This window comes from Numenius arquata, chromosome 8 (genome assembly GCF_964106895.1).
Source record: "Numenius arquata chromosome 8, bNumArq3.hap1.1, whole genome shotgun sequence".
Lineage (NCBI taxonomy): Eukaryota > Metazoa > Chordata > Aves > Charadriiformes > Scolopacidae > Numenius > Numenius arquata.
Window position 1 is genome coordinate 43,340,458 of NC_133583.1, and position 11,152 is coordinate 43,351,609.

Here is an 11,152-nt window from a genome sequence, read left to right on the forward strand (position 1 = left end):
GCCGGTCCCGCCCACGCCCCCGGGGGCCGGGACCGGCCCCCGGGGGCGTGGGCGGGACCGGCCCCGCCCGCCGCTCTCTCCGCGCCGCCGCGATGGTGCCGGTACCGTGGCCCCGGTTGCTCCTGGGGTATTTGGGGCTGTTCCTGTCGCCGCGGGCCGCCGCCGAGTTCACCCCTTCCCTGGACAGCGACTTCACCTTCACGCTTCCCGCCGGCCGCAGGGAGTGCTTCTACCAGCCCATGCGCAAGGAGGCCTCGCTGGAGCTGGAGTACCAGGTGGGTTCGGCCGCCGGTTTCCCCCTCCCCCCGCCTTCACGGAGGCTCCGCGGCCCGCCCAGCGGGCTAGGGCTCGGGCAGGCAGGGGTACCCCGGGTTGCCCTTGCCCGAGAGGCGGCCCCGGTGGCCCCGCCGGCCTTGCCCCGGCCAGCGGCGGCGGGAGGCCGCCCCGCTGCCCCCGCGTCCTGCGGGAAAACGCCTTTTACCCCCGCGGTGAAAGTTTTGCAAAAGCAGGCTTATTTAACTGGACTAACATTAAGGTCGCGATGCCGTTTTTGGGAAGAGTCGAGTTCCCCAGGGAAAGATTTTGGCTTTTTTTTTTTTTCATTTTCTTTTTTTCTCTTTTTCCTTAAAATAAAGAGTTTTTTCACTGGAACAGCCATAGGGAATATTTTCCCATCCTGCTGCTGTGCCTCGGAATTGGCCAGGATCTGTCTCTCTTCACCACCCCTTTTTTTTCCCCTCTGTTTCCCAACTAAAAATATAAAGCTGAAATTCCTGATTATTTTCTAATTATTGTTACACACAGAACTGCACAAGAATGAAAGATCGACGTGTTCAAGCCTTGTTCAGAGCCCTGTCTAAGCAAAGCAGGAGTTTATTTTGCACTAAGTAGGATTTTATTTTAATCATAATCAAAAATTATATTTTAGAGAAAACTAATGTGTAAACAGTGAATTTATTTCTAGTCAGCATAAATTTTTCAGCACTACTGCTAACAGCAATGATCCATCTGTCTATTTGAATGCATAGTAAAGGACCTCTGTACGTTATTGGAAATGGATTTATTTTGTACTTAATTATCCTGGATTGCTAGTGGCAAAAGCATAGGAATATTTACTGTAGAGATGCAGGTCATTTTCCAAAGACATCATGCATTAACCACTATGCTGATAGACAGGTTTGTTCCGGGTGGTTAGATTGTGCCATAGCCCTAAAGGTGTATCACTATGTGTGGCTTTTAATTTGATCAGCTGCTAGCTACTTATTTTCCTTGTCCTTTCTCTTTTTTCGGTAAGTCTCCAGTGTCACTTTAAGCCGGTGTAAACTTTGCCCTCAATTTCAGCAGGAGCAGACTGCTATATGCAAATAGCTCACTGGAAAACAAGCAAACAAAAATTTCCCCTAGCATGTACCTAAGTAATGTCATAAAAATCATCCTCTCTGGCCCCTTGTGCAGTTACTATCTTCCCTCTGGAGAATGTCTACAACACAACAGATGTGGTGATACAACTGTCGCCACGTTATACAGTTAAAGAAGCACAGCTGTGTAATACTGTACACACCCAGGAGCTTAAGAAGCTAAATGCCTTCAGTTCCCTCTACCTTTGGGAGATGAGAATGCCCTGGGAGAATTCAGACCTTAAATCTGCATTAAAAACTGAGAAGGTCTGTGGTACACCTTTGATTGCCATAAGACATCTAATCCTGTCTTCTACACTGTTAATTCACCCAACAAAAAGATCTTAGGGATGACACTGCATAGATTGTGTTCTTGTACAATTAAACATATGTTTATGTACATAAAAGTGACAGATCTTTGTTATAAAATTTCTCTTCCACCACTGAACCAGCGCTGGTTTTTACCGCTGGCACTTACCCATCAATGATGTCTGCCATAGAAATCCTAGATTTAGCCGTTTGTTGGTTGTCTTACAGGTTGTCTGACCCTGCCTATTGATAAAATTGTATGCATTCTTAAAAACAATTAAGGAAGGGTTCAACGTAAGCCCAGCCTAGCATGATTAGTTCATATTTAGTTTAAGATTTGAAATGGCTAAAATGCTTTTGGGTTGAACGAGTTTTTAATCTGTTTCCAATTAATTTGGTGTGAACTCATACAGGCAGATTTAGCTTTCAGATTCTTTCTGTGTCAGTTCCCTTGTGTTTGCCCTCCCTAAAAATGTTGCCATCGGCAATGCAAATGGAATTCCACTGGTTGGAGGGATTTTTTGTTTGTTTGTTTCACAGGTTCTAGATGGAGCAGGATTAGATGTTGATTTTCATCTGCTGTCTCCAAAGGGTGAAACTCTCGTTTTTGATGAAAGAAAATCAGATGGAGTTCATACGTAAGTTTAAAGTCTTCAAACTTACAAGTGTTACATAAAGTACTTTTCTGGTTTCCTTAACTAAAATAAAGGTTGAGTACTTATTATTCCTTGGTATTACAGAAGACTTTCTAATAGGACAGTTTTAGAATACCAATTACTGAATACTAAGCACTGAATGCTTTTACATGGATGTTACCATGAAATGAAGGATGTTTTTGTTTTAATGATAGCTGTTAATGGTCAGTGAACAAAAATAATTATTGTGAAGCTGAAAAAGGTCTCCACATCTAATAGCAAAAGATCTTGACAGTTATATAAATATTAAGCTGAAAATTCCCCTATTTTTCCAGTCCTTTTATGAAAATATCCAGTAATTATCGTAATTTTACTAGAGTATAAGAATTCCACTCATTATAGCTTTTTCTGTAATGATTAACAATGAATCAAAATCCCAGTAAAGGAAAATCAAAGTAAGCCTCTCTCTTCATCATTTTAAGCCTTTAGAGTCAGTGGGCTTATTTTGCTGTGACTGTGCAATCTGCAATGTGTCTTTAGAGTTCTTATTTTTATATAGCATATTCAGTTATTTCATATTTCATATAAAGCATAGTCAGTTATTTCTAACTGCATGATTGTCAGTCTGAAAGAGGAAAGCTTACTTACAAAAACTCACTTTTTGAGAACCGGCACAAGAAGTGTAGTTAATTTAATGGCATTTTGCTCATATACACAGGGTGGAAACCGAAGATGGGGATTACATGTTCTGTTTTGACAACACATTCAGTACCATTTCTGAAAAGGTGATTTTCTTTGAACTGATCTTGGACAACATGGGAGAAGACGGACAAGATCAGGAAGACTGGAAGAAGTACGTTACAGGCACAGATCTCCTAGATATGAAATTGGAAGACATTCTGGTTAGTATTTGATCTTTAATTCTCTTCAACATAAGAACATTCAGAAAAAAGCTCTATGTCATTTGGCTGATCTGCCTGCATCTGGTCTGGTGCAACATCCTGGAAACTGTTCCAGTTCCATATATTGCTTTTACTGATGCATGAAGCCTAGCAGCATAGATCTCTTGATTCCATACAGAAAGTTGAGAATATTTTCAGAATAGACCCTGAATCAGCAAGAAGACACTGCCAATTCAAAGTCACACTGTTTCCAATTCAGCTTCCTTTCTTCCTGCTGCTAAAATGAGACACTTTTCCCCAGCAGCAATGAAATGAAAATTTATAGTATTAAAGTATTGCTTAATCCCAATGATGTAGTTGGAAACACTGCATAGATTTTTATCAATGTTTGAAAATAAAGTACTGTGTTAGCCTCTTCTTCCCGTCTGCACAAGTGCCCCGACCAGCAGATGGATTATTATTTCTGTCTTCAACAATTTATATATTACTTCATTAAGTTTCCACCCCCCAAATTTTATTTCATCTTTTCAAACTCATCAACAGGACAGGAGTTAATCTGTATTACACTGCAAAGGTTCACCTTTGCAGACATTCTATGAATGGTAACGTTTGCTTAAACTGCACGCAGACCCTTTTTGATGTAGGATGAAGACTACTGCCGAGTCAAGGCTTTTATTTCCTTTCATGATCATTAAATGTTGAGATTACTGTAGAAGCAGAGGATTGATTGCTGTTCATGTACCACTGTTCTTAGTGCTTGGTAGGATGCAGTAAGCCATTGGCTGTTTGCTTGTGCTTACAGATAACAGGTATCTTAAAAAATAAAAAAACCACACACACACACAACCACCCCCAAAAAAACCAACCCAAACCAACATCCACAAACACTTACTGAATACACTGGTGTAGGGAATGACATGGTTTGTATTCTATTTATTCCAAGAAACAAAATGCAAGTTTTTAAAAAACAAAACAAACTTAATGTTTATGATCTTTTATAGGTGTATACAATACACTTTTAAATAGTTAAAACCAAACACAGAATCTGAGAAGCTGGCCAGATCTTCTTTAAAATTGGCAATTAAGACAATTAGAAAAACCAAAGTTTATGGGGGAAATTGTGAAGAAAATCCCTCTCACTAATCACAAGCAATACTTGAATGGATTTTATAGCTACTTGTGTACATACTGCTATCTCTTCCAAAAGAAAAAGAAATGCAAAACTTGTCTTTGAGAGCCTTGCAGATCTTATGAAATAGGTAATTTTTGTAAAGTTAACATTATTTTTTGGTGCCATTGTTTACTTAGTCAAGTTATTACTTTACTTGCAAGTTCTGTAAGGACTTACACAAACACTTAGTAGTTTAACTTCTTAAAGATAAACAACATATTTGCTGGGGAAAATGGGGAATTGTGTCTTAGTTTTAATGCTCTTTTATGGTGTTGATGTTCCTTATTGTGTAACATATGAACTTTAGTATAATCATAAAATTATTTGGCTTCCAAAATAGATCTTTTGAAATATTTGTTAAATATGCAACAGAGAAAATGTCCGTGGAGAAAATGTCACTGCTGGGCTTAACCTTTTTTGGGGTTGGTTTGTTTGGTTTTTAATTTATAGCCTCCTGTTACTGCACACATTACTTTTCTCACTGAAGTTACTTCAGGGTCCCATAATAATATCAAGAACATAAATCAGCACTTCATGAGATCAGCTTTTAGATTGTGACTATGCATTATGTTCTGGATAAAACTTTAACAGATTATAGGACCAGGCATTGACTTTGTAAACACGGAATAAAGAGTAGATCTTAAGCTGCTGCTGTTATGGCCGGAGCGTTTCTGTACTTCCTCTGGTTCTGTGAGACACACTGTGTGTCCTTTATAGGACCTCCAGTTGTCTTATTCACAACTTATTGTCAAAATTCTGCTTTAGAATCAAAGCTGAAGCAGCAGTTTATAGCCACTACAGTGAAAGCATAAAAAGAAGATGGGAATACAACATTACCGTACTACTTTTGTTTTGCTACAGTCCTGATGGTAGTTGGCGTGAAAAAATGCCTTACTTTGATTATCCAGCAGAAGAAAAGCCCTACATTTGCCTGCTACTACGTGACTTGTTTTGAGATTAGTTCTGTAGAGAGCACTGCTTTTTACTTGTGTGAATACCTGGAATCGCAGTTCTCCAAGATACACGGAATACTAAAAAAATTATGTTAGGTTTGATTTCTCTCTCACTTCCCTAGCCTGTAAAAGGGGAAAACCAAATTACTATAGAACCTTAATGCTATGGTAATTAAGCTTTTTTAGGTGATGTAAAATAAACCGGCTAGACAAATTAATGAAAACTCTGTGATGAGGCATAGATTTTAAAGTGAAATTAACTGTCTACTTGGCAAGAAATTAAATTATATGTGGTAATATGATATTAGTATTTTGTATGTGTTGCAAGCTATACATTTAATTCAGTTGGGTTTTTTTCTTCTAAAAATACTCTTTTGTTACTTACCAGGAATCGATCAACAGTGTCAAAGCCAGATTAAGCAAGAGTGTCCAGATTCAGACCCTGCTCAGAGCATTTGAGGCTCGTGACCGAAACATACAAGAAAGCAACTTTGACAGAGTGAATTTCTGGTCCATGGTCAACTTGGGAGTAATGGTGGTGGTATCAGCTGTTCAGGTTTACATGTTAAAAAGCCTCTTTGAAGATAAGAGGAAAAGTAGAACTTAATGTCCAGTATGATCATAACAATGTTGCAGGTATGGGGGGAGAAGGGAAGCAATAAACTACTACAGTAAAGGGGGGGGAAGAAAAATATGACCTTTCAGATTCTTTTGAACAGGGAGTACACATCAGGTTTTCAATTCATGTTGGGCTTTTTGGTTGTTTTTTGGTGGTGGTCTTGTTTTGTTGATTTGTTTTTTTTAAGATGGATAGAATGCCACGCCCCAAGCTCTTCTATTTTTGCAAGAACTACTAACTATTGTTTTGTACTTGTAGCATTTGTTAATGATTGTTAATGACTTAACTTATGCATAGTGCACAGGATGCTTAGTGCATATGCAAAGAAATGTTAATACTACCCTTTTTTTCATGTTCACATAAAACTTTAAATGGTAACTTAGACATTGGTTTATTTGCTGTTAATCATTGAGTGAATTTACATATGTGCCTAAATGTTTACAAGATTGGGGCCCACAGGGGTTGTCTATAGTTGTTGGCATTTATCTTCAAAGTTACCTGTTTTTAAAAATCCTCAGCTTTTGTTGTATGGCATCATGGAGAAACACTGGGCTAACATTGCAAGAACAAAATGAGAACTTGTTTTATATACAGATGACTAACATCAGCACTTCAAAAATAAGCACCATCAATGTGAAATTGAGTCAGTGTTGAAAAGAATTGGAGAAAATAGGTGCAATTCCTGTTCATAAATCCTGCTGTCCTGTAGTTGTACAACCCTATTCTCCTTTTTGGCTGTTACATGAGATTTAAGAGAGAAGTGACTATGTGATATACAAACAAATGTACACACACCTTGAAGTATGGTTTGCAAAATCTTAGTAACTGTAACCTTATGTAATAGATAATTTTCAAGAAGTCATATCTCATATTATTCTTTCCCTTTAATAAAGGGGGAGCAGTGTGTCACAGTATGTGATATTACCTTAACATGAATTTTTGTAGTCTCAAAATCCCTCTTATTTGCCAATTTATTTTGTATTAGTTTTTGTCTATGACTAATGTAGCAGTTAATAGGGTAACTTACACAGGCATGAAAAACCAAAGCTGTTCACCTAAACTTTCCCTTTTTGCTCACACTCACAGGTCTTTTAGCTGTGTAACTACACTCAGTTCATCCAAGCAGTGTTTCTCTATCTAGCTATTTATATGAGTAAGGCATGAATTACATGAGCAGTTAGTACAGGCTTCAAATTTTAGGATCAACTGATGATCTAATATCACTTAACTAGGGCAAAGCTATTCTTAAATCAGTCATCTATAATTTCTAGATGAAGTGGCTTATAACAGTGTAGTGAGGGCATGAAGAATTTTTGCCAAAAGCTCTGGTGTGTGAGAATTAACTTTTTTTAATAGTTCAAAGTTAGTAATTCTTACAATGTGCCAAGTCACTGAAACTTCCTGTATAAATGTGTTAAACTACATTTCATCACAAAAAGTGTTTTTAAAAAACACTTTCCTGAAAAAACCCAAAACCACCACCACTTGTAAAAAAAGTGTTTTTAAAAAAGCATATGTATTAGTGTTGTTTCTGTTGTTGTGTCATCTGGGTATGAACAGCAGAATTGCAACTTTGAGACTTTGTAATTAAAAATTATTTTATGGAGATAAATCAGGGTTAATAGATGTATGAAGAAATACTTTGTTTAAATGAAGCAGATGTTAGCAAGGGCTACAGTACACAGAAACAGCACTTCAGCTTCAACTTCAGACAATAGTTCTTATAAGCAAAAGTATTATTTATCACCAAACTTGTTACAGAGGGCTCCAAAGGCTGCTGAGCTACTTTTTGTTTCTGCAAAGCTGTGTCCAAAATAAGATTGTTTCCCTTTAGGGTTCTGCATATCTTCTTTTTTCACATGATGCTTTCTATTCTAACCTGCCAAAAAAAAAAAAGCTTTTTTTCACAAAGCTTTTTTCTGTGATCAGAACAAAGTCCAAGAAAAATTAATTCTTTCTGCTGGAGTAGCAAATAAGCAAGTAATATTTTTCTGCTATTTCCTTGTACATCTCCCAGTACCAGTATACCACATATGTACATCAGGGCATAAGCCAAAGCTCACTAAAGTCAACTTCCAAGGTTTTGATCAGGTCCCTTTGGGACAGGCAAATAAGATTCTTAGGGCTCTGCCCCTTTTGCTAGGAGATTTATCTTCACTTGCATCACCACAAGTGTGAAGCAACAAGCCACCTGCAAAATGCTGAACCAGCTCTGTGAAGCTGTGGCTAAGACACCTACCTCTTATATCAAAGCTACTAGATTCTAGATTTCAGCTTAGACCTCCAACAGATGAGCTCTGCCAAGTTTTCCAAGGGTACCTCAAGGGATTAGGTTCACCAGCTGCTCTGCTGTGCCCCTCTGACAGTGGTTGTACATCCAGTGGCAAAACATTACAGTGCATTAGCTTAAGCTGCTACTGAATGCGGACTTCTCTGATCAGACACAAGACTGAACTGCAGCAGTTTCTCTGATTACAAATAGCAGTCTCTGGTAGAAGGAAAATAACACATCAATTGTCAGCAGAGTTCATCTGGAAGAAGTTATTTTGCAACTAACAGCTCCAGCTGTATTTTCTCCCCAATACAACGTTCATCATGGAAAATGAAGCAGGGAATAACTATAAAGATAACCTTTGGCAGCTGGAATATGTTTATCAGAGGTGAAGGATTCGACATTTAAACGTGCAGCTAAATAAAATTTAGTAGAGTGCTTTTGATTCTATAAAAATTTACAAAGGAGAATATAAATTTAAATTTTTTTCTTAATGGACTTTTTATTCAGAATTTAAGTGTTTTAAGACTTGCAGATGTTGAATAAAATTATGCAAAACTCTGAGATTTTCAATAAATGAAGTTTAAACCTGTGTTTGTAGTCTTTGTTTTACAGTAAAGGAAGAATGCCGTACTTATGAATGCTGCAAAAGGTAAGGATGCTAAGCCAGCAAGAACTATGTTTTTAGTAATGCAGTTTTTTCATTTCTTCACCATACAGTGTTAATATTCTGTTCTTATTCACTATAACCCAAAATCAACTTTATCAATGCAAATAACTTCAGATTTACATAGGTGTCAGATCAGAGTGGACACCAACTTCTGATCTTTGTAACAGAAAATACATTTAGTTTTTAAGTTGTCAGATGTATGTCAGGTATAAGCCTTAATTTTTATTTTTTCCTCCCAGTATTTGCATCTTAATTCTTATACTCTGTATCGCACCTGTAGTTTATTACACACACAGGAGAATGGCATACTTCAGTTATGCAGGCAATAAGGTTAGGAGAAATTCTGGGAAGAATGGTAGGTACTGTCTTGTCCAAAATTATAGTAGAGGTCAATAGTACTACTGAGACTAGTAAAGTTCTGTGTTCAAAGCAAGAAACAGTAAGACCTCAGGGCAGCCTAAATCAAGACCGCTTGGTATTAAAACAGCATGCTGGACTTTGGGAAACTATTTGTCTAGTTCAGTATTACTTGTTAGTAACTAAACCAAGATCCAAGTTTCTCACCTCCAAAAAAAAAAAAAGGCAAGAGGAAATATCCCAAGGAACAGATTATGGGAATTTGTAAGCTTGTGATAACGCAGAAGGACAGCAGTTTTGAACTCAAAAAAACACTTTACTGCTCTAACTCAATCACCATCTGTCCTCCCAAACCCTTTTTAGAAAGGATTTTACAGAAGGTACTTCGTCTTGATATGTTAAGTTGTGTGCATGTTCATGTGTTTCCAATTAACAGCAGTACATAAACCACGTGAAACTAAGAATTAAAAACAAGTGTATTTTTCAGCAGCAAACATCAATTGACATCTGATGACCTGTTGAGTGCTTCCATTAATTCTTATATTTTCCTCCTCTAAAGAAACAATTTATTTCACAATATAGGTATTTTCATTTCTAATTAGGTATAGTCAGCATATTAAATACCTAGGAAAAATAGAATGAGAACAGAAAAGTAGTATCACAGAATATCAAACTAGCAATTAAGAATTCCATAATATAAATTACTACTAGTTATTAATATGTAATAATTTCAAGTTATTCAGAGGAGAATCCACAATACCCTGAGCCTAAAAGCTCAAAATTTTGGAGCAGGTTTTTTTTCAGCTTAATCAAGTAATACATGACAAATCTGAGCTTGTTTACCATTTCACAAGACTCCTGAGAAACGCAGGCCTGTCCGGAAGCCTGCTAACCGCATTGTTCAAATCATGAAACAGGAACTTCCTTTTTGTACTGTGTTTTGGATCGATGAAGTAGATTACCATAAAATACTGAGGTATAATGTTATGTTGCCAGATTAGGCAATTAATTGTAGAAGGAACAGTGGTTTGACTTGAAAAGGTACATGCACAGTGAAAACTATCAAAAGCCATTTTGGCCAAAACCAGAAATGCATGCAAGAGTTCCCTTTACTGGTCTCTTGAAGCATGCTTTCACAAATTGCACCTTTTGTCTTAACTTCTTCCTAAAAGCATATATCTATAGTCTGTATCTTTATTTCAGTGTTATGCTGAAGGATCTGACATTAACCAGCTAACACTTGGGTACCTCAGACTGGCACAAGCCTGTTGCATCCCTCACACTCAGCAGCGCAGCACTTCCTTCTTCAACTCAGCTCCTTTGTGAGGCTGCAGCACGATCCTCAGAGCCCGTGACCACGTGATACGGCAGCAACACTACCTTGTTAAACATTTCATTCAACCATACATAGCAATCTGTCCTAAAGACTCATTATCCCCAACAGTTAGTTAAGACAGCCTAGAACTAGGTAGATAGAGCTACATCTGATGTCTTTAAAAGCTAACAGTTCCTGTGCCTGCCTTAGTTTCAAAGAACAATTCTCTGAGACTGTATTTTTAAAACTTACCAGCTTTTGGTGCTGACAGACACACAACTCAGTTATTGCTGAGAAATGGCTTATGTTAAGCCCTTCCTTTCCAACGCTTTCCCACCACTCCAGTTTCCCATTCACAGAAACTCACTATTCATATAGGAGGAATGCTAGTACAGAAGTGAGCACCATATTCATAAATTACTGCACAGTAGATCAAAATATGCCTTATTGTATGATTTCATTTTCAAAACTAACAAATTACTTAAGGTAAATTGATTTTTATCACAGGTAAAGACAATGAAATAGTAATAAAATAATAGTCAAAATCATTAA

At 37.6% G+C, this 11,152-nt stretch overlaps 1 protein-coding gene across 1 annotated transcript; it reads left to right on the plus strand.

Annotated features, from left to right (window-relative positions):
- The first annotated feature begins 78 nt into the window (after positions 1-78).
- On the plus strand, positions 79-8,850 carry TMED5 (transmembrane p24 trafficking protein 5). The gene is made up of 4 exons (XM_074152167.1): positions 79-275; positions 2,247-2,344; positions 3,060-3,243; positions 5,756-8,850. The coding sequence occupies exons 1-4, from the start codon at positions 93-95 to the stop codon at positions 5,972-5,974; spliced, it is 684 nt and encodes a 227-aa protein (XP_074008268.1). The 5' UTR covers positions 79-92; the 3' UTR covers positions 5,975-8,850.
- Positions 8,851-11,152: the final 2,302 nt, after the last annotated feature.